The following is a 23,380-nucleotide window of genomic DNA, read 5'->3' as shown; positions in this document are numbered from 1 at the left end:
ACCATCGCAGCTTTTTGATTCCTACTTTATTCTTTCAATCACTTTGCAAAGTTAAAACAATTTGATTGCAAATGTTTGAAGCTACCAATAATCTTCAAATTTGATACCCTCTTCCAAACTTCACTCAGCTTTTACAGTTTATGCTTGGAAGCTAATGACAGCTGATATGCGCAAAAAAAATGGTTGCCGAACAGATGATTGATTGTTGTGGTGCATTGAGCTGAGGGGGTTGTCCAAAATATAAAGAATAGGGCAAAATGAGTGATAGAAGCTTCCCCACTCAATGAGAGTACTTGTCGTTCCTCGGTTTTTTTTTCTTCATAATATCTGTTTGGCAATTGTTTTGGCATGATCTTCTAGCGCACCAATCTGATGGTTTAAGACACTCTTTGATCTGGATATAGTTTATCCAGTTGTATGAGGCTCAGTTTACTTGCTGAGGGATTAAATAACATTAAAGACCGAAATCTACTTAAATGGGTGAAGCAAGTGCCAAATTCTTAAGACTTGTAATTGAGGGGGCCTTTATCTAGTAAACATCAAATGCTTAAATTCCAAGGTTTAGTGTACATAAAACCTCACAATTAAGCATGGGAACACCTACCACTGTGCGAACTTAAAGAACGTTCAAATTATTGTTGTTCTCTTCTTTTTAAAGTGGATGTTTCATTATATTCCTAACTTAAAGAACTTTTATGTAACTAATTTTTGTTAATGCTCTTTGGAAAAGCTTGAAAAAAATTCCATGGGAAGATCTATAAATGTATTTGCTCTAGCCTTACCTATGGTTACCTTCTAATGCTGGTAGTAAACATCAGAAGAAATAAGTAATGTTTGAGGTCTTTTTTTTTTCTTAAAAAAAAATATAATAAAACAACAACAACAACAACAAAGAGCAAGCCCGGGTTGTTAAGTCTGCTTTAGTGATAACAGGGCTTATTGGGTTTTGGAATGAAAGAATTTTATATCACAAGTTACAATCAATGCCAACCTTTCTATCACATGGTTTGGGTTCCCAGAGCTTTTGTTGGATGTAGTTAAAAGATACCAAAATGTAAGTCTTTTATGACATTTGCAGCGGTTCTTTACTGTTCCCACTGCCTAAAGTTTAGAATCTCAATTGTTATCAAAGTAGCCAAATCCAAACTCCACCCTCCACAAAGACACATCACGTTCAACTTCTCCAGCATTCATACAAAATGGTGCTCCCAGGACCCAGAGGTACTATTGTCTATTGACCCCTTTCTGACGTTTTAAGTTCACCCAGCTTTGTTTACCCCAAAAAAAAGTTAACTCAGCTTTGAAATGTAGATCATAATTTCACTTATGGTTGACAGGTAACATATTTCATTTGAGTAGTGGAGAGTAGTACCTTCAAGTCTGGCGCAGGTTCTCGTACAGCCTGAGCCGCACAGATGGAATTTATAGCCTGAATGTTACCTTCAGACTATTGGATTCCATCGGTGTCTTACGAGAACCTGAGCTGCCCTCTGGTACCTTCCCCATTGACACAAACAATGGACACAGCGTTCCATAGCCTTACCTACAGGATACTCCTTCCCTTGAAAACTAAAACAATGGTGGAATGTCAATATAAGCTTAAGAATGCTGAAGCTTCATCTTTTGGACGCATTTACTCTGCAATCAGTTTGAGATTTTAAGGTAGACAAAAACCTTGCACTCCGACAAATTTCAAGCCGATCAGTGTGTACGAGACTCATTCTATAGTCCTGGTCTGTGCCTCATGCACGACTTAAAAGGAGGAATCATCAAACTTCAATACTCAAATGATGAGATAATGAATACCTAAGGTTGGTAAACGCCCTCCTGAATCCAAGACACAAAGCAGAGAGACATTCCTTGAAAATAAAAGGCCAATGAATTGTGGTACCTTTGTATTGAATCAAGATGAGATGGGAATTCTCCAGCAAAAGAAAAACAAGCAAAAAGGAAAATAAAATGGAAAAAAGCGAGCAAAGAATATATAACGATGCAGGAAATGAGGATCTGCAATCCTTTTCACATACAAGTCGAATACACTGAAATGTACTCGTGAACTCGCACACGAATATATCTTACAGGGGAAGGCGGGGGGGAACTATTGTTATCTAGTTGGATATTAGATGTACCCAGAAGATAATGGTCCTTGCATTCTAGCAAACCTAGCAGTTGCACTTAAGTAAATCTTTGATATATTGATCATCTAGTCAGATAGTATATGATCAGGAAGATGACAACGAAAGACGCCACAAGTGTAAGCATTCTCCGACTTGATTTGGTCTCGAAAACCTAGAGCAGTAAAGAGTTCATATTTAATAATGAAACATCCACTTCAAAAAGAAGAGTACAACAAGAGCAGGACATATTTCAAAAGAAAAGAAAAAAAAAAAAAAAGAGAGAGGACAAGGAATTTTCTCTGCATACCGACTTGAATCGATCCACAGTTCCAGACAGGATTCCCCTTGACGAATCCATATCATTACCCTGGTTGATGAATACAATCCTTGTAAGAAAAAAGACGAGAATATACCTTTCAGTCAACTATAGATAATTTGGTTTAAATTTACCATTCGATCCAGTACACGGTTATGACTCTCAACCTCCTCGTGTATATCTCCAGTCAACTGTTCATATATTAATGAAATGTATCAGTACTTGCTTTGGTGGCATATCCTTGAAGCATGTACACTACTTTGTTATAATTATAACTCTTAATTGATCCACAGAGAGAGAGAGAGAGAGAGAGAGAGAGAGAGAGAGAGAGATGTACCCTTTTTACATAAGGGAATGTACCCTGATTACCCAATAAACTAACCACTCAGACTCTTTCTTACCAACTTAGCTTAGGCAAGAACTTTTGCAATGCAGATGTGCCATAAAATATGGTGAGGACCAATATGAAGGAAGCATTTATGGGGCAAAAGGTTTTCTGGACAACGGTATTGGATGGGCAACTAGTTTTGTGACTTGGATAGATGATGGGCAATTTCTACCATTGGATATCTAAGAAACGGTCTTGACTTGGCAAGTGTTGAGTTTCAACTCAATTCAACAATATACTCTCCTGTATTAGGATATCCATTATATATTTCAGCCATCCATGAATTGGTCTGCACCATCCTGTTGTCCCAGATTTTCAAAGTAATATTATATTATTCCGCTTGGCCAATTCCATATGGGATGAAATTTGACACATTAGCAGACCCAGGAAGGGGACCTTGGGGTCTACATGTCCACAAAATTTCAGCCCCTTCCAACCTGACATGTGGCAGGAATAGGTGCCTGTCCAACGATTCCTCTTTGGATCACCATCCATGAAAACTGCACACTATTTATAATTATGGTACACAACAAATTTAGAACCACTTCCGGATACAGCAGAAGGTTTCAAGCCAGATATCCTCATGACTGGAAACCGATTTGAACTTCAAAAGGGGTTCTTGTTACCCTGGAAAATTTGGATGTTATTTACTTTTGAACATACACGAGATGCAAATTATTCACTTCGTAAAAGACCACAACAACTACAACATAAACACCTCAGCCTTATCCCATCCCAACTAAATGGAGTAGGCTACATGGATCGTTAACCCTTCAATCAGCTCTATTAGAGGTCATACTTAATACAATGACGCAGGTAAGTAACCTAGAGTGCTTATTTTAGACTTTTAGTGGAAATAAGCCTCGGGTTGGGTTGGGTTATGGGTTATGAGCCTTGGCTCTTACAAGCTATATATAGAAAATGAAACAAGAATCCTAATCTGACTAGGAAAACTAAATCCTATTGCTAATTACAAAACATAGTTGAAAAAAGAATCAAAATACAAATAGGAAAACTTAAATAGCTAACTAACTAAGCCTAATCTCATATGCCTACTGATGCAAATCCAAGCATCCGCAAATAAAACAGCCCAAGATTAGGCCTTAGTTATTTTTAATCTTAGTTTATTTTCTGTTTTACATACTTAGTTTTTTAGCTAAGTGTTTTTTTTTTTAATGTTTTAAGTTGAACCAAACTGGTTCAACCTTTGGTTCAGTTTAAGTTATGTTTTCTATTTTTATTGTTCCTTAGAGGATCTTGTATTGCTATTGGTCCTTAGAGGATTGACTTAGCTTGTATCAGGGTTTGGGCCTTTGGCCATCTTATTAATAGTTAAGAGAATCGTGGGAGGCTCCCCACTTTTGGTTATTGTTAAAATCTGTTTCAGCTTTGCTGCCATGCTCCCTTTGTGAGTGTTCCTTGAGAGTTACTTCAAGAAGGCCTTGTGGATCTCAAGGTGAAGGAATCGGTGGACTCCGATTGACTCTTTGCATCTGTTCAGATCGGGAGGTTCTCTTCTACAGTTTCTAGTTGCTGTTCTACAAATCCAGTAAGTGTTTCTAATTGCTGCAATTACTTTCCATCTTATTCCTCCATTAGAATCCATCCAACTTTCAGTCACAGCATCCCTAGACCAGTCCCCTCACTCGATCCTAAGTTCTGTCCCATTTATTACCTCAAATCCTACATCCCTCCTCATATCCATTAAACCCTAAATAACCTAGAACCTGTCCAGACCTAACCTACCCTCAAAACCCCTCCATATTAGGATCGAACCTTCCTCTCCCTATTTGGGAAATTCGATCCAAACCTTGGACCAACCCCCCATTATAAACCCAAAATTCACCCCCTTCTCCTTCCCCAAAACCAAACCCGAAACCCTAATTTTTCTGATTTTGAAATTCTCATTCAAAACTCACAAAACCAGGTTCTTTAGACTCCCCTAAACCTGCCCTGCTTTACCCTATAAAATTCAAACCCAATACCCCAAGTCTAACCCTTGTCTTGACCAAGTTCATCAAAATCTGCCCTCTAAACCAGTAGCTTAGCAGATCCAGTTTTACATGGCTCCTAGTAGACCCCTTGTCTATCTAGGACTACATTACCTACCTTCTACACATATTTTAGGCCCATAAAAGTGGACCATTACAAAGAAAACACATGGAATCAAAGGCCCAATGCATACATAACCCAACCCAATATTTCCACTAAAATAAGCCATCTAGGTGGCTAAGCTGCATCATACAAGGCCTAAGCTATGCATGTCTTTTGTCCCCACTTATCCCAAAGTCATTTTAGGTCTGCCTCTGGCTCTTTTAGCTCCTTCAATCTGAATCAAATCACTCCTCTGTACTGGAGCATTTAGCGGCCTTCGTTGAACATGGCCATGCCACCTTCTAACGACTTTTTCATAACTTACCATGTATTAGAGCTACTCCCAAATCAGCTCTAATTTAATCATTCCTTACTTTATCCTTCCTAGTTTTCCCACACATCCATCGTTTATCTATATGATGCTTCCTAACTGCCCAACATTCCGCACTATACAACATAACTGGTCGTATGACTATCCTAGAAAATTTCCCTTTAGTTTAAAAAGAATATGTCGATCACACAACACTCCAGACGTACCTCTCCACTTCATCCATCTTATTTTAGTTCTCTATGAAACATTGTCCTCTATATCACCATCATTATTTATGATTCAACGAAGATGCCTAAAATAATCACTTTGCGAAATCTCCCTCTCATCAATTTTCACCACCTAGTGTAACTAAAGTTGCACAGCATATACTCTCTTTTCGTTCTATTTATCTTAAAACCTTTTGATTCCAAGGTAGATCTCCATAATTCAAACTTGATGTTAATTTTTTCTCATCCACCAAAACAATATCATCAACAAAAAGCATACACCAAGAAATCTGATCTTGAATGTCTCTCCTTAAATCATCTATGGTAAGTACAAACAAATAAGGGTTTAAAGTTGATCCTTGATTTAACCCAGTTGTAATTGGGAATTCACTGCTTTGACCCCCCCACAGTTGTTACACTAGTTACCACACCATTATGCATATCTTTAACAATGTCCATATTTTTATTTGAAACACTTCTCTTCTCTAGTACTTGCCAGATTAACTCTCAAGCGACTCTATCATAAGCTTCTTTTAGGTCAATAAAGGCCATATGGAGATCCTTCTTGCAATCTCAAAATCTATCCTTGAGTCTCCTAACTAAATAGGTTCTGTTGTGGATTTCCTAGCATAAAACCAAATTGGTTCTCCGTAATAGTAGTTTCTTATCTTAGGCGAGTTTCAATAACTCTCTCCCATAATTTCATAGTATGACTGATTAGTTTTATGCCCTCTATTGTTATTGCAACTTTAGATATCACAATTTTTTTTTTTAATAAATTAGAACCACAATGCTTCTCCTCCATTCATCTAGCATTTTTCTTGTGCTCATAATCTTATTAAACAACTTGGTTAGCCAAGATAAACCACAAATTCCTAAGCTCTTCCACACATCTATTGAGACCCCATCTAGACCTAGTGCCTAGCCTACTTTCATCCTCCTTAAAGCTTCTTTTACTTTAGACACCCTAATTTTTTTTAATACTTATGACATGTGTCTTGAATCTTGATGGGTAATGTAGCCTTCCAGGACACTATTACTCGAAATGTCTTCATTTAGTAATTATTCCATCACACCTTAATGTCCTCATCCCTTATTAGTACTTTACCATCTTCACTTCGTAAAAAACCATAACATGGAAAAATAAACAATTATATATAGTTAAAACAACAAATTTCACCATCAATCAAGATGCAAATCATGTATTATGGTACAATACGAACACATCCTGCCATAGTCAAGAAGACAAGCCACAAATATATAATTAAGGTAACCAAAAGTTGTTTTACTTACTCTCTTCAGTAGATTGACTCTGTCTTGCAATCCATCAACAGCTCTATCATTGTCGTGTTCATCAATTTCATGGGAAGAGTATGATGAGGAGGCTCTAATCCCACCCTCCTCAATGCCATCAAAGAGAGCGGTTCTATGGTTACGCAATTCCCTGCAACTCAACAAATAAAAAATAAGTGATGGAAGCAATGAACATAAAAATAAACAAGACAATTAATATATATCAGAACAACATGATTACACAGATACTCCTAAGAGAGAGAGAGAGAGAGTTTGGGACTTAAAAGATGGATGAGCAATTCATACACCCTAATAACTCTTATCGTGCGCCCAAGAAATTAAAAGAATACCAATTTTAATTGGAGCAAGTTTGACCCACCCAATCATTAGTAATAGACAAGATTGATATGGAAAACATTCAGCTGTACCCCATCGGTTGGGAAAATAAATAAATACCTACTAACCCTTACAACAACAACTCAGCCTTATCCCAACTAAATGCGGTCAGCTACATGGAGCCCAGAAGAAACAAAAATTAAAGGGAAGAAGCACACAACAATGGCACAAACTCTAGAGCATCGACCCGACTTAGCAACGAACCGCATCATAACTGAGCTTCGGGCCTTGAGAAAGGAGTGTATTAACATCAATGTCACAACATCATAGCCCAACTCAATGGGATCGAACACGTGGATCTTCGCTCTCCACTCAGCTCTATTTGAAGTCATACAAGGAGTAAGGCCTAGGCTAAGTATGTCTTTCTTCACCACTTATCCTATGGTTATCTTAGTCCTGCCTCTTAGCTCTTTTGGTTCCCTCAATCTGGATCAGGTCGCTCCTTTGAACTGGGGCATCCGATGGCCTCCGTTGAACATGGCCATGCCACCTCAAATGACTCTCTAAGTTTATCATGAAACGGAGCTACTCCCAATCCAGTTCTAATATGGTCATTTCTTACATTATCCTACCTAGTTTTCCCGCACATCTGTCTCAACATCCTCATCTCTGCCACACCAAGTTTATTTATATGACACTACTTCATAGCCAACGTTCCACACCGTACATCATAGCTGGTCTAATGACAGTCCCATAAAATTTTCCTTTAAGCGTTAAAGGGATACGCCGATCACACAAAACTCCGGACGCACTTCTCCACTTCATCCATCCTATTTTAATCCTCTAGGAAACGTCGTCCTCTATGTCGCCCTCCTTATTTACTATTTGACTCCAGATATCTAAAATACTGACTTTGTGGGATCTCCCTCTCACCAATATTCACTGCCTCATTATCCGTCCCACTGTTGCTAAAGTTAAACACCATATATTCAATCTTAGTTCTGCTTATTTTCAGGCCTATTGATTTCAAAGTTGATCTCCATAGCTCCACTTTGGTGTCAATCCTTGCTTGAGTCTCATCCACTAAAGCAATATCACTTGCAAAGATCATACACCAAGGGACCTCATCTTGTATGCCTCTGGTTAGATCGTCAGTGATAAACGCAAACAGGTAAGGGCTTAAAGCTGATCCTTGGTGTAACCCAATTGAAATTGGGAATTCACTGTCTTGGCCCCCTGCCGTTCTAATGCTAGTCATCACATCAGCAAACATATCTTTAATTAGACCAAAAATCCTGGTTGGGTTCTTGTTTGCCTCGGTTTCGGTTTCTAGATCGGGTCATGCCAGTCTAGCCACAATAATGCTGCAACGTCACTAGTACTTAGCATTTGTAGATTTTGGGGGATCCATAATATTAAATTTTGTTAGGACTATAGGTTATATTTGTTATCGAAGGATAGATAGTTCCCTAGATATGATTTTTTAATCAATAGCATGGGTTTAATTTACTTAATCCCCTGGCCATATAACCAGAAGAGCAGATTTCTGCTATTATCCTACCTTTGATTTCTCCTTTTTATTCTCCATTATTTCTTTTTGGGGGGATTCATACAACCTTTGATCTGTAGTAGCCTGCTTCTGCTGACTCGTAGCTGAAGATGATCAAAGTCATTGATGGCAGTACATTGCATATGAGTCTTGACGTTAAACTAGGCACAAGAAGTTTACAAAAAGGAGTTGTGAAGCATGACAAGAATTATTATGCTTGCAATTTATACCATGGTTATCTCACAAATGCCAAAGAAAGTAGCAGGCAAACAGGCCAATGAGACCATCCATGGAAAGGAAGACAGAATTAGAAATTCTGACAAGTAAAGCAAGAATACCAATGAAAATAAAGCCAAGAAAGTAGCGGGCAGACTTGGTAAGTGTCTTTCAAAGGAAACTGCATTTGAGAGGTTTGTGAAGGTAGGAGAATACATGATATAGGGATCGTGTGAAAAGTTTGAGGTCAAGACCAAGAACGCAAGTAGAAGGCTCCCGCCTTGTTAAGGCAGTGACCATGGAGAAATTTGTAACTTTGCTTTTAAATGAATGTGAAAATGAAGAATCCTCATCACCACCATCACCTTCTACCAAGAATTTTAAGTTTTGCTCCCTAACAAGTTTGGTATGAATTATAGAGAGAAAATGATGCAGATAAAACATAGAATTGGCTTATTTTAGTAAAAACAAGCCTTGGGTTGGGTTATATATATGTTGGGCCTTTGGTCCAATGGGTTTTCTTTGTAATGGGCCTAAATTATGGGTAGGAGGTAGGAATACAGGATTTACTTAAGTTTAAGTCCTTTACCTAGTGTAGAGTTTCATTTAAGTTTCCTATTGGCTATGTAAGTGTGCTCAGACAGGTTTCTTACCTAGCTAGGAACTATTTTCTTTTCAAATCAAAGCTTGTAGCCTATTCTTGGCGTCCAACGAATTAATAAAAATGAATGGCTATTGCCTTTATTGCTGCTGTGAGACTCAGTTGAGAGTGGGAAGCTCTGGGGATTGGAAGGATTCTGATCTAGGCCTATTGGTGAGAAATGAAAGGTCATATCTTCTCTATTTTCTGTTTTGTTCTCTCAAGTGTTCTTTCTCCTATCGTTACACGAGTTTGTTGAGATTGATTTAACTTGGGTTTGGAAGGATTAATCATCATCCTTTACTGCTGTCCATATACTGCTGATGTTCGGAGTTGAATCACAACAAGGGATAACCAAAGAGAGGCTGGTGGCAACCCTGTTTTGGGGGTCTTTTGGCTGAAAACGAGATTGGTATTAAAAGGGAATATATCCCTTGGATTCTGCCAAAACTTTTGAGCATAGAAGCTAGAGATGTAAACGGATCGAATTCGGTCCGAACATAGTACTATCCGCATCCGTATTCGGCTATCCTAGCCGATATCCGAATTCGATTCGATATCCATCGGAGATTTAGAAACAATTTCCAAATTCAAATTTGAGAGAGAGAGAGAGAGAGAGAAACCCTAAAGCTGTCCAATCGATCAGAGAGAGAGAAACCCTAAAGCTGTCCAATCGATCAGAGAGAGAGAGAGAGAGAGAGAAACCCTAAAGCTGTCCAATCAATCAAGAGTTCTTCACGTTGCTGGGATTTTTTTTCTGCAGATTGTTCTCATTAATATCTTGAAACTACATCAACAAATTATTTCTGCCAAGATCCATCATCATCAGCCAACACAGCAGGGAACAACCCCCACTATCAATCTCAAGAGAAACTAGGGTTTTCCAAACCCTAAAAGCTGATCGATCTCCTTTTCTCTCTGTTCTGATCGTGCTCCTTATTTGGGGTTTCTTCCTACATCTACAAGGTTCATTTAACTCTATTTGCAGCTTCAACAGGTCACTGATTTGTGGGATTCTATTATTTATTTCTCTTGTTCACTTGTGGTTATCAATTTGAGATTCCATTGTTCTCTTTTTTGTTCACAGGTCAGTTTCTGCTAGTTCTACACTCTCTGGGGCATCCCTCTTTACTATTCTGATTCACTTAGGTTCTTTTATTGTCTCTTCAGTTATTGAGTTAGCTATAAATTGAGACATCAGATTCTGTTATTCAACTTTCTGAAGTTCTGCTATCAGATCTGAAATTTTCTGATCGATATTGCTATTCTAGTTTTGCTATTAGTTTTCCTCGTAGCACAAAGTCTTTGTTGCAACTACTTATTCTGTAATCAGAATTAGTTTAGATTCTGCAGGTCTGTTCCACGAGTAGAATAGAGCATTTCAATTGAATTAATGGGTCATTCTGATTTGACTGTCTTAAGTTACAAATTTTCTCTACATTCTGGTTTATTTTTCTGTTTCTGCGATCCTTCAATACTATTATACTAGAATTTTCTGGTTGGAGACTGGATTACATTAGGCATAAGAAATATTCTGTTCATCAACTAGATAAGGCATTATCCATTAATTATGATATACAGATGCCCACATTCTAAATAAAAAATATAGTTGGAGAGGTTTGGTCTTAAATTATATTCTTCCAGTAAAACAGTACAGTACAAAATATCATATCAACAGAAGCAAATAAGTAATCTAAGAAAAAATCTCTGAACAAATTATGCAGTCTGTACATATAACTAATCATGGAATTCAAAATCGCTCTTTGAAATAAGTTATGCAGTCTGCACAAATAACTAAACATAATATTCAAAACCCCTCTTTGAACTAAGTTATCTTCAAAAATCAGTACAGACAACTAGAAAATCCAGCAGTGACTAGAGAAGAAAATGAACCAATAAGGGCCACCAAAAACATTTTGTAGTGACAAAATATAAAAGAAAACAGTTTTATTTTACTTTAGTTTTATAATGTAAGCAGATGTGGAAGATTTGAAGGCAATTGTTCCTCTTTGCAAAAGCAGGAGTAAGGCTGTGTACAGTATGACCCCAGACCCCGCAGTGGCGGGAGTCTCATGCACTGGGTACACCCTTTTAAAAGAACAAAAAATATGAGGCACAATTGAGGAACACAGCAAGAAATTTTAGCTACGTGTGAAAGAAAAATAAAAAAGAGGAGAGGGAAAAATACAACAATCTCTTTATCTTGTTATTTCAGAAAATTTAGCCCAGAATTACAAATCCAGCGTGAATGTATTACATCATCTAATTCAACAAAAAATTACAAATCTAGGATGAATGAAACTACTAAAGAGTTGCAGAATGGCAGGGAATTAGCTTAATCATAATCGAACTGAATCACCGACCAAATGAAATTGCAGAGGACAAATGACAAAGGGAAAGTAACCGGAGACAAACCTCCTGGGATTCATGGGCCGCAAGGTTCAGACTCTTTTGCTCTTTCTTCCCTTCTTGAAAACAGTTAGACCGGCTATCAGTAGTAGATGGTCACCCTACCAAGAATTTCAACAAAATACCCAGCATGAGCAATTCTACAAAGAGAACGATATAGATACCGAAAAATGGCTACAAAATACGCTCTACTCGTAATAGAAACTTAAAGCAAAATCGAACCAAAGCATGCAAAGAACATTACTAAAAGTTGATTATAAGAAAAATGCAGAAAGAGAGAAAACTCTATAAACAATTAGTTCGAAAGAAATTGAAAGCAAAGAACGAAATTAACGGATATCTAAATTACAAATCTAGAACACAGAGCAGAGAACTGACTGCAAGATGATAAAAAAGAGAAATTATCACAGACGACGTCGTAAAACTTCAAATTGCAGATGCAGATCAACCTGTTTAAACATAAATGAAATCAAAACAACAATACCATCACAAGCTTTCGACGAATCTCTCCAACAAAAAATTTCGAGATCAACAGAAATTCATTTCAGATCTGAATACGAACTAACCCTCATATCTTCTCTTTAATTTCTCTTTTGTTAATTTCGAATTAAAGGAGAAAATAAGGAAAAAAGGGGGACATACTTTCGCCGGGGGGAAGCTGACTGGAATTCTCCGAAAGCAAAACAAGAGTGCGACGGGTGAATTCTCTAATTTATATATGGGAGACATATACAGAGAGAGAGAGATGAGTGTGCACAGTCGCGTAAAATTCTCTCATTAGAACGGCCCAACTAAGAATTGAGATGTGAAGCCCAGTGAATAAATGGGCCAAGCTTGGCATAGAGCATGAGCCCAGGTCACGTAAAGCCTTAGACTTACCTATATCGAAAAAAGAATGCTGTCTGGTCGCGTGGTTCCTATGCCAGATTTATGTACACAGTACTCCAGTTTTTATGGGTAAGAATAAATCTCAGGTATGGCGAGGTTTAGTGAATAAGGTTGAAAAGAATTTAGTTAGTTGGAAAATTCGTATGCTCTCTTGGCTGGTAGATTTATTTTTTCCATTCCAACATACTGGATGTCTTGTTCTTGTTTCTTAATTCTCAATATATTTTGTTCCAAACTTGATTCAATTAACTCAAGGTTTTGGATAAGTGTGAAAGGTGATAAGCAAAGATGGCATCATGTTAGTTGGTCAAACATTTGCCAACCCAAATGGTTAGGAGGGTTAGAGTTTAGGCTTTTTACTATCCGTAATAAAGAATTATTACTTAATTAGCACGGAGAGTTTTGACCCGCCGTCTTCAACTTTGGGTGAAGGTTCTTAAAGGGAAATACTTTAATCATACTTCTTTTTTACATACGTCTATCAAGTCTAAGAGCGGATATGGAATAGTATTACTAAGATTTTGCCTTTATTTAGGAACATGGTTTGTAGAAAAATAAGAGATGATTTTAATACTTCTATTTTGAGAATGAGGGTCAGATCCCTCTACTGCCGAGCTGCCCGTATTGCGCCGTGTGCAGCAGACACAACAAGGTGGTGAAAAGACTGCCTTACCCCTGCCCGAGCGGGGGTAAGACGGTCTTTTCTACCTTGCTATGTGTGGGGTGCACGGAAATAAAGGATCCATATCCTTCCTTCTTCGGTTTCTCCTAATCCTGTGTATACTAATGTCAATGAGTTAATAATGCAAGGTGCTTGGAATATAGGATTCCTTAATGCTTTATTTCCAACTAATTTTGTAAATGAAATTCGAAAGTTATGTTCCTCTCCTATAGAAGACTCATGGCTTTGCCCTTTATTGAGATTTGGGGATTTTTCTACTAAACTAGTTGTTAAATGGTTGACTATTCATTGTCATCAAACAAATAATGGATGCTCTTTAAGGAAGTTATGGAAGGTTATTTGGCATGTAAAGATTCATCCTAATTCTAAGTTTTTCTATGGAAAGTATTAGTAAGTGCATTAGCTGTCAAGAGTAAACTGATGCCATTCATTAATGCTAACCCCTATTGTTGTTTTTGTGTAAATTGAATGATACTTTTTCCTCTCATATGACTTTTCTAAAAGGATTTTGGTAGCAAGGCCATTCGGACTGAGGTCTAAATACCTATGTTTCTCTTCCTTTGAAGATATGTTTGAATCTTTTGTTTAAAATCCAATTTTTTTTATAGATTTGACAGAACTTTTGTCCTCTCGATTCTTTCCATTTGCTTTTATTTTCTATGGATGACTCAAATACTGGTTTTGTATGATGGACCTCTATTTTGATAACTAATACACAATTTCTAGTGACACTTGTTAACAATGGTTTCGTAGAAAACTCTTAACAATTAGAATTGCAGATGCTATGGCAGGCTTTACAGCAAGGAGCGTAAGGCAGGAGTGGACACATACAGCAATCTAGATGGATTCCCAAGAGGTAGTTTATATTTTGATGCAAAGAACCTAAAGAATGGCCTTGTGAGAATTATAATTTATTTTATGATAATTTTGAAATTCATGCATATTGCATACTTTTGGATCTATATGTATCAAAAAGAAAGACAAGAAGGTAGTAGCAATAGCAGATAAATGTGCTAGGCAAGCTAAGCTTAATCGATCTTCAAGTGTGTTTTAGGGACAATTTTGAAAACATTTTGTTTAATTAAGTTCTTTGCATTCTCATAAATAAAGAAAAAAAAAAAAAAACAATAACAAAAGGTAAAATTGAAGAAATATGAAAGAAGGAAAATAAAATAACGAAGAGAAGCCCTCAATCAAGAGATCGAGCAGGTGTCAAATAAGGATCGTACATGAAAACTAGTTACTCTCTAGTACGTGCAGAGGATCCGGCCTCATCTAGTACGTAATGCATTCAAATACCGATATGTGATCCAATCATGGTGTGATTAACCATTGACTTTGAACTGTACCTTGACCATGACCATAACCAATGGTGTTTTGAGTGGATCCAGATCCTCTATTGACGAGCTGTCCGACAGGATCGTGCTGCGCACAAAGATCGGCTTACCCTCACTGGGGCAAGGCATTTGGGTAGGGGTAAGGCGAACATTACATGCAGCACCGTGTCTAAGTAGCACGGTCCTACCGGGCAGCTCGACAATAGAGAATCCAAATTGGTTTTGAGTCTAGTTATTAAAGATAACGTGAAAAACTCATGATTGAGATGAACAAATATCTCGTAACCATGGATCGGAAATAGTAACCTCAACGTTCACCACCTACGTACAGATGATCCATGTGGTCTAGAATTCTTCGTTGACCTCTTGGTTGTGTTGTGACTTAGTGACTTAGTGACTTGTGAATGATCGCTTGATCTTCACTTAATTTTCGTTTTCTCATTTAGGAGTTTTAGGGAAAGGGTTGTGGGCGTGTAGGATATCAACCCCAAGAGAGCCAGCATGATGCGATGCTTTAGGAAACCCAGCAAGGGAAGAAACACAAAAGTGGATGAAGAAGAAGTGAAATCAAGCTCGACTCGGAAGGAATTCAGATTCGCCGAGGGAAGATCAGAAGAGGAAAGTTTCATGATAAAGAATGGCGGTCTGATATTGGAAGGGCTAATCTCTTCCTGTGGTATCAATTTCACTCCCTATCGTACTTTTTCCAAGCGACAACTCCAGATCGCAACCAACAACTACGCTCGAAATAGAGTTGTTCACAGTGGCCTTTGTCATTCGTACAAGGGGAACCTCGATGATCGTGAAGTTATCGTCAAGAATTGGTTTAAAATCCAATGCTCCATTACCGAAGTTGTAGTGGGACTGCAGATGAATAATCACAAGAATGCTTTAAAACTATTGGGTTGTTGCTTAGAGACCCCAATCCCATCCCTGGTATTCGATTATGCAGAGAATGGTTGTCTCTCTGATCACATATACGAAGGCGTGAATCGTCCACTATTGTCATGGGAAAGCAGATTATGGATTGCAATAGACGTAGCAGACGGCATATCCTATCTCCACACAGGTACTTCAAGGCCCATCATCCATCGAAACATCAAACCCTGTAATATTTTCTTAGATAAAGACTTCCGTGCCAAACTAACAGAGTTTGGGGACTCTCTATCGATTCCTCTGGGTGAAACATATGTAGAAACGATTGTGGTGAGGACTTATGGGTACGCGGATCCTGTGTATGTGGAGACCGGTAAATGTACAGAGAAGAGCGATGTACATGGCTTTGCGATGGTATTGTTTGAGATTTTGTCGGGAAAGAGGCTTTCTAATTGTTTGCGCCAGGATAAGGAACAGTTGGATGAAGGTAATAACAAAGATCTTTCGTTTGAAGATCAAATTTGGAGGTACTTCAAAGGAAACATCTTAAGAGAAGGAAACAGCGAGCAGAGAATGGCGTGTGCAGAGCTTGCCCGGAGATGTATGGTATACAATCCAGAGGAAAGGCCAACAATGGTGGAAGTTGCATATGAGCTCAGGCGAATCCAAAAAGGTATCCTCCACCCAGCCAGTACTTCTCTCAGTCATCATTTGCAAGCATAAATTTGCAAAAATTTACGACTTTCTTATTCATGTTCTAGCATGTTAAAACCAAGAGAGACACCAAATATATTTGATTCAATGCCTCAAACACGGAGACATATATTAGTTCTTTTTCGTGTTCTCTTATTTGCTTTGCTAGTATATTTTAAATTTGGGTTCTTAACTTTGGACTTATTTTTTCTTTAATGCATGATTTGGCAACTAATGATATTGAATCAACAGATATGCTATTACTTGGTAATAAACGATAAACAATTTAAGAATGTGTTGATAAACTCTTGATTTTTTCACAATGTACCTAGTCCCATAAATGACATGATATTGTTCGTTTTGATAAGTGGGTATCATGGTTTTAAAACAAGTCATGACAAATAAGAGAAGTCATAATATATATATGCATTTCATAACACATTTCCAATGTGAGATTTTTCATGGTTCTACAGATGCTCCTCCTGTAGAGAAAAATAAGTTTTTTTTTTCACGATGGGAATAATACTTCCAACTATCAACCATATACCTTTTGGGCAATAGACTTGCATTGAGGTAATATATTTGACTTTGTCATGCAAGACCTTTGAATTGAGAAATTCTAAGTTAATCAAGTTTCAAATGATGTGGCAAGAAGACAAAATCTCCAAGTAGATCCCACAAGAACATATTCTTTCTCGAGAATATGGAAGGAAGCAGAGGCAATAGACATGACTTATACAAGTGATGATAGCAATGGCAGCAAAGGAGGTAAACATAGAAGGTCCTCTGATTTGACCATCGTACCAGTCCAAGATGAATGCAATGTTGGCTCAAGCTCAACCCAACTTTATATGAATTCAAATCCATCTGATAGTCAAGAAGAATATAATTTATTGGCAAAAGATTGTTGCTTGGTCATGTAGCCCTTGCACCAGCATAGGATCAATGAAAGCACGCATAAGGGTATCGATACGGATAATTTTTTTTTGTTTCAGAATGGACTGAACAGTAATTTTATGCCCTCTTCTTGTGTCTTTGCGCAAGAATCTTTTCCCTAGTGAGTGAAAAATGCTAAACTGCCAAAGATGCCTCCCATTGAAGTCGTGGCCTTTTGCTCATCAATTCCCTTATTCCCATGTGAAAGTGACACAAGAAGGAAAATGACTTTGGGATTTGGGAAGATTTGCCAACCCAAGTTCAGGTTTCCATGAACACTATTAAGCCACCTGGAATTCAGAATGAGTGGCAGAAAACCTTTTATCCATACCAACAAAAGTTACAAAGAAAAGAAAAACCAACAGGAGCAAAAGGAGAGGAGCCAGCCATGAAGTTCCTTAAACTCCTACTAATCTTGTGTCTCTTCCAATTCCATCAACTCGGCTCTCTGGCAATTCAACAGCCCGAGTCGTCGCCGGCTCCCTTGGCATGGCCGGAGCAATTCCACATGCTTCTGTATATGAACTTGAGCTCAGGCCATCTACAGATCACCGATCTCTGGTACGATTGGCCTAAGGGCAGGAACGTGAACATAATGCAGAAGCAGCTAGGGGAGCTACAGTATGATGTGGAGTGGGATAACGGGACCTCCTTCTATTATACGCTGGGTGCGAACAGTGCTTGTAGGACAATGTATTTCGAGGTGGGTATTCCTCGGCCGGATTGGTTAGATGGAGCGAATTACCTTGGAAGGGATTACACTGATGGGTTCCTCTGCAATGTTTGGGAGAAGGTTGATTTCATTTGGTACTACGAAGATGTCGTCACCAAGTTCCCCATCAGATGGGATTTCTCTGACGGTTGGTAAAGGGTATTTTTTTTGTTGGGGGGGGGGGGGGGGGTCCTGTTTTCATATAGTTCCGTTGCAAGACAAAATTCCATCTTCCCATGTGCAGGAATATCCACTCACGTGATGACATATGAAGTAGGGGCAGTGCTGGAAGACACACAAGTGCAGGCACCAGTGTCTTGTTTCCAGGAAGAAGGGAAAGAGTTCCTCGGCTCAACATTTGAGCCACCTCTACAGAAGGGCTTCTTGAGGCACGTTTAGAGGAGTCTCGTTTGAGATCCTCAGTATAGAACTATAGAGTCCAACTTATGGCTTGGTGGAGTATGGGCTTTCAGATGACAAGAGATTTAGGGACTGGCAGGCTTATCAATCCTTCGGGTTTTGCTGGAACTTTCTTTTGTGTTATAGTTTTCCTCAGATTTTAAGGCTCTAGTGATGTTTAATAGAATGTTACTCAGTTCTGATACTACAAAGTATGAAGAAAGTTTGTTAGGTTAATTTTCTAAAACTTTCATTTATGCCCTGTTTTGTCCAGACTGGTCAAACAAAATGTACCCTTTAATATCAAATATCACAAGATCCAGAAGATACAAGAGCAGAAGTTGTGAATTGTTACCATTTCTGGCAGCATTGACGATGTGTTGAGCCTCTTGCTCAGCAGCCAGCAAAAGCTGAATCCCTCCTTGACCCCTGTTAGCCTCCATAATTTACTGCAAATGACACAATTAAATTCATTCTTTTAGTAAGATAGACCCAATCAATATATCAACAGAGAATAGAGAAACAAAACCCTTTCAATAAGAAACATAGTCGTCAGGATTGACCACTGCTCTTCCTTAACAATAAACATTAATTTAGCTATCAGGCAGAAATTAATCTAAAACGAAACAAGTTTCAGAACTGTACATGGGTTTAAAGAGGAGTGACCTAATTTGGTTGGTCAGCTTCTTGGAGCTTGTTTAGAGAATTAAGGTCTTCCCTGACATACCTTTTCTAAAGCTTTTTTTTGGGGGGGGATGATTACACAACCTCTGTTTTCTTACTGGTTAGATTAAGAATGGAGTGGTGACCACACTGTATACACCTTTATCATCCCCAGGGCAAGAGAATCATAGCATAATAGTCATATATTACAATTTGAGAAAGAACTGGAAAATGCAACTGGAAGTCCAGAAAGAAATTACAACCACATAAAATCAGATAAAAGTTCCTTGTGGATCAAAATGCAGTATTTACATAGTGCTGATGCATTTCCATTTTGAAATAGCAGAGGTTGGCGGAAGCTGCTAGTTCAAAATGATATTAAGTTAATAATAGAACAGCTTAAAGCCTAAGAAGAAGGGAAGGCCACTTTTCATGCCAACTTGAATCAGAGAGCAGAAGGAGGAGAAATCAAAACTAGAAAAGAAAGAATCAATAAAAATATATGAGTCATTGGAACAAAAGAATCCATATAAAATGTATCTGAATATAAGAGGGAAAGCATGCAAATTAGAAACTCATACCACGGAAGTGACTTTCCTCCAGAGGCTAGGTAACTAACACCCAATTTCTGAGATTAGTGCCTTTCTCCCAGTAGCATTAATGGCATAACCATACAATCAGCCATCGATAAGCTTACAATAAACCCAATGAGGCCCAGATGATAAACAGAAAAACACTAAATCTGAGCTCAATTTGCTTAAACATAAGATGAGGAACAAAGTGCGATCACCAAATTTGAAAAGATAAACTCAGTACTTAGGCATTCCTCAAAAAACCCACAAAATGCAATACTGGTACAATCGGGAAAGAAAGAAAAAAAAAACGACAAAATTATCATGAGAACCGAACAAATTATATTATCAAAATCCACAAAAAAAACATCAATATCCTCATATCACCATTTTCCCCATTAAGATCAACAACCAATGTTGGATAAGATGCCGAACATTGAAGAGGGAGAGAGATGTTTGAGGGGAGACCGTACCTATAGAAACGGCGTCTGTCCGTAGAGATTCAACGGGGACGAATAGTAGGCGGAAAGAGTCAATCGCCACTGACATTTTATAATGTTTTACAAGTGAACTGACCAATATGCCCTTGGGCCACGGAAGGAAATAAAAAATCGAATCGGATCAGTCGATCTTGAGTCTGGCAATTCAGTTTCGATCGGTCCTTATACTGATGCTAGGTCTGTGATCACAACCCAATTCCAGAGTCGATCCAGATCGATTTCGACTCGGTTCCTCTAAACCCGTGACCTGATTCCGAACATGAGAATTTCCATCTAAATAAACCAAAGGGGATTGATTCTTTTCAAAGAAAGATCACTGGTTCCGTTTGGTAGAAACTTCGTCGTCGACGGTGATGGAAATTACATCATCCCTGCGGAAGAAGTGGTGTAGAAAAAGAGGTGGGCCCTGAAATTCGTATTTTAGCTTCCGCATGTCATTAAATGATAAGGAGGGGATGAGGACTAATTTCTTCTTTTTTTTTTTAGTAGAAAGAAATTTTATTGATGAAAAGAGTCATTACAAGCAGTGGCATCTGCATTACAGAGTTGCAAATGCCATTGAGAGGTGCTTGGCCACAGTGTCGGAGACCCAATCGATAGGGCCGCCCTGGCCAAGGAATCCGCTACAGTATTAGAGGATCTTGGAACATAAGAAAAACTACAAGAAACAAAGGTCATTTGCAAACAAAAAAATATCATGACAGATGTTATAAATTCCAGTCTCCACTTGTGATCCTGCACATAATTGATTAATCAGTTTTTGACAATCCGATTCAACCATCACGCGGGTGAAGCCAAGTGTAGCCGCATGAAGAAGTCTAGATCGAATAGCATATGCTTCTCCAATAATTGCTGAATCACATTGAATACCGCAAGAGTAGGCTGAAATAGGAAAGTCCGACTCATCTCGAAGAATTAAACCTATGCCTCCAAGGAGAGTTTGATAAAAACTGCTTAGTTGAAGAGCAATCCTTAGATTGATGGTGAGTCTGACTAGCAGAAGATGTAGCTTCCCAAAATTCTTTATATGCCTCCTTTGCAATGGTAATAACTTCAGCAGGAGATCAATGATGTTTTTTGAATGTAAGATCATTTCGAGCTTTCCAAATATACCAAAAAAAGAAAGATGTGAGAGAAAATCTATTTTGAGCCAGCTTTTTGTCTTCCTCATATATGATGTCCCAACATTTAAGCCAATCTTTTAAACAAGGATTTTTAACTTGTGGAGTTAAATGGGCCAACAAAGAGCCAAACCACACAATCCTAGAGAAAGGGCAGGAAAGAAAAATATGATCCATCGATTCTGTATGATAACCACAACGTAAACATGGCGGATCTATAGGGATTTTTCTCTTGAGAAGGCCTTCACCTGTTGCAATGCCATTAGCACAAATCTTCCATAAGAACATTTTAATCTTAGGAAGAGTCTGAGCATTCCAAATTCTTTTCTAATAGTAGTCTTCCATCAATTGATTATTTTTTGTAGCTGTTGAAGAGGATGGCTTATTTTGATATGTTTTATCCCTGTGATTTGTAAGTATATGATACATCGATCGCACAGAAAAAATACCTGATTTGGAGCCTCCCCAGACCAATTTATCTTCTTGTGGGTAAAGACTTAGATGGATTTTGAGAATCTCTTTTGTATCTACAGGTAGAAAGAAGGCACTCAGAAGATCAATTTTCCAAGTCCTTGTGCGATGGTCAATAAGCTCAAACACCTTCTCCAAAGGACAATCAACTGGTTTGCTGGAAAGAATTTTAAAATTCTTTGAAGTTGGAATCCAGTTATCTGTCCATATAGAAATATTCTCACCATTTCCTACAATCCAAAGAAGTCCAAGAGAAAGACATCTTCTCCCTTGGCCTGCATAAAATCAACATTTGGAAAGTAAATGTTCTTCATCAATCGAGCCCATGTTGAATATGGATAAGACCACAGCCGCCAAGCTGTTTTAGCCAGAAGAGCTTGATTATGAAGATGTGGGTCTTTGAATCCAAGACCCCCCTTTTGTTTAGATGTGCAAAGTCTATCCCAACAAACCCAATGGAGTTTATGAGTCTCTGAAGAATCATCCCAAAAAAAGTTTGAAGTAGCCTTTTTAATGTCTTCCAGAACAGCTTTAGGAAGTTTGAAATGGGACCATGCAAAATTGGTCATTGGTAGCACCGATGCTTTTATAAGTACCTCCTTACCAGCTGTATAGAGAAGAGATTTCTTCCAACCTTGTAATTTAGAGAGTGTCCGTTCCTTAACATTCTGAAAAATCAATCTCTTAGACATTCCAAATTCAGTTGGTAAACCCAAATATTTGGAGGGACCATCACCATAGGGGATTTTCAAGATTCTAGAAAACCACCTCTTGAATTTATGATGGGTATTTGGAATAAAAGTGATGCAAGATTTTTTCAAATTTATTTGCTGTCCTGAAGCTTTACAGTATAGATCTAAGCATGACTTCCATGCTAATGTTTCTTTAATATGTGCCCTTCCAAATAATAATCAATCATCTGCAAATAACAGATGAGAAAGTTGATCGCCCCGCTTTTTAATTCGGATTCCTTGAATTTCGCCATTAGTTACTGCCTTATTAACTGTGGCTGAAAGTGCTTGAGCACAAATAATGAAAATGGCCGGTGAGAGAGGGTCGCCTTGTCGAATACCTCTAGAAGGAGATATTAGGCCACATTCCGAGCCATTAACCAAAAGACTGTAGGTGATTGATCTAATGCATGACATAACAAGATTAACCCAGGCTGCAGAAAAGCCCAATGCTAGAAGCATCTTTTCAATAAAAGTCCAATTTACTCTATCATATGCTTTCCGCATATCTAGTTTGATGACTATAAATTGAGAATGACACTTGCTGTTTCTATGTTTAATATAATGAAATATTGCATGAGCAATAAGGATATTGTCAGAAATATACCTGCCAGGGATAAATGCTGACTGAGAATGATCAATCACTGAATCCAGAACTTTTTTGAAACGCAAGGCGATCAGTTTTGTAATAATCTTCACCATTACTGAACACAGGCTGATAGGGCGGTACTGATTTGGAGAATCCACCTCCTTGGATTTAGGTATAAGACATATGAGAGTTCCATTCAAAGCTTGTGAAAGATTTCCATTGATAAAAAAATCTTTGACAAAGTCAAAAATATCCTCTTTAAGGAAATCCCAGTATTTTTGAAAAAAAAGGAGGAAAACCATCAATACCTGGTGA

The 23,380-nt window shown here is 38.1% G+C and overlaps 3 protein-coding genes across 4 annotated transcripts; 2 read left to right on the top strand and 1 right to left on the bottom strand.

The window, feature by feature from the left end:
- Positions 1-2,179: 2,179 nt before the first annotated feature.
- On the bottom strand, positions 2,180-12,556 carry LOC122666665 (bet1-like SNARE 1-1). 2 transcript variants are annotated; one of them, XM_043862706.1, is made up of 6 exons: positions 12,538-12,556; positions 11,902-11,996; positions 6,746-6,896; positions 2,568-2,624; positions 2,425-2,484; positions 2,180-2,289 (listed from the first exon to the last, which is right to left on the bottom strand). In XM_043862706.1, the coding sequence occupies exons 2-6, from the start codon at positions 11,913-11,915 to the stop codon at positions 2,200-2,202; spliced, it is 372 nt and encodes a 123-aa protein (XP_043718641.1). In that variant the 5' UTR covers positions 11,916-11,996; positions 12,538-12,556; the 3' UTR covers positions 2,180-2,199. The 2 variants fall into 2 exon arrangements, with proteins under 2 accessions (XP_043718641.1, XP_043718640.1); XM_043862705.1 differs by lacking the exon at positions 12,538-12,556 and adding an exon at positions 12,345-12,485.
- Positions 12,557-15,303: 2,747 nt separating this feature from the next.
- LOC122668314 (non-functional pseudokinase ZED1-like) lies at positions 15,304-16,401 on the top strand. The gene has a single exon (XM_043864900.1). The coding sequence runs from the start codon at positions 15,304-15,306 to the stop codon at positions 16,399-16,401; it is 1,098 nt and encodes a 365-aa protein (XP_043720835.1).
- Positions 16,402-17,668: 1,267 nt separating this feature from the next.
- On the top strand, positions 17,669-18,441 carry LOC122668879 (uncharacterized protein At4g14100). Its single transcript, XM_043865445.1, has 2 exons — positions 17,669-18,167; positions 18,264-18,441. Exons 1-2 carry the CDS (start codon positions 17,696-17,698, stop codon positions 18,416-18,418), a joined length of 627 nt encoding a protein of 208 aa, XP_043721380.1. The 5' UTR covers positions 17,669-17,695; the 3' UTR covers positions 18,419-18,441.
- The last annotated feature ends 4,939 nt before the right edge of the window (positions 18,442-23,380 follow it).

The sequence above is a fragment of the Telopea speciosissima genome, chromosome 7, assembly GCF_018873765.1.
Source record: "Telopea speciosissima isolate NSW1024214 ecotype Mountain lineage chromosome 7, Tspe_v1, whole genome shotgun sequence".
In the NCBI taxonomy this organism is placed as follows: domain Eukaryota; kingdom Viridiplantae; phylum Streptophyta; class Magnoliopsida; order Proteales; family Proteaceae; genus Telopea; species Telopea speciosissima.
This window is presented reverse-complemented; position numbering and strand designations above follow the sequence as displayed.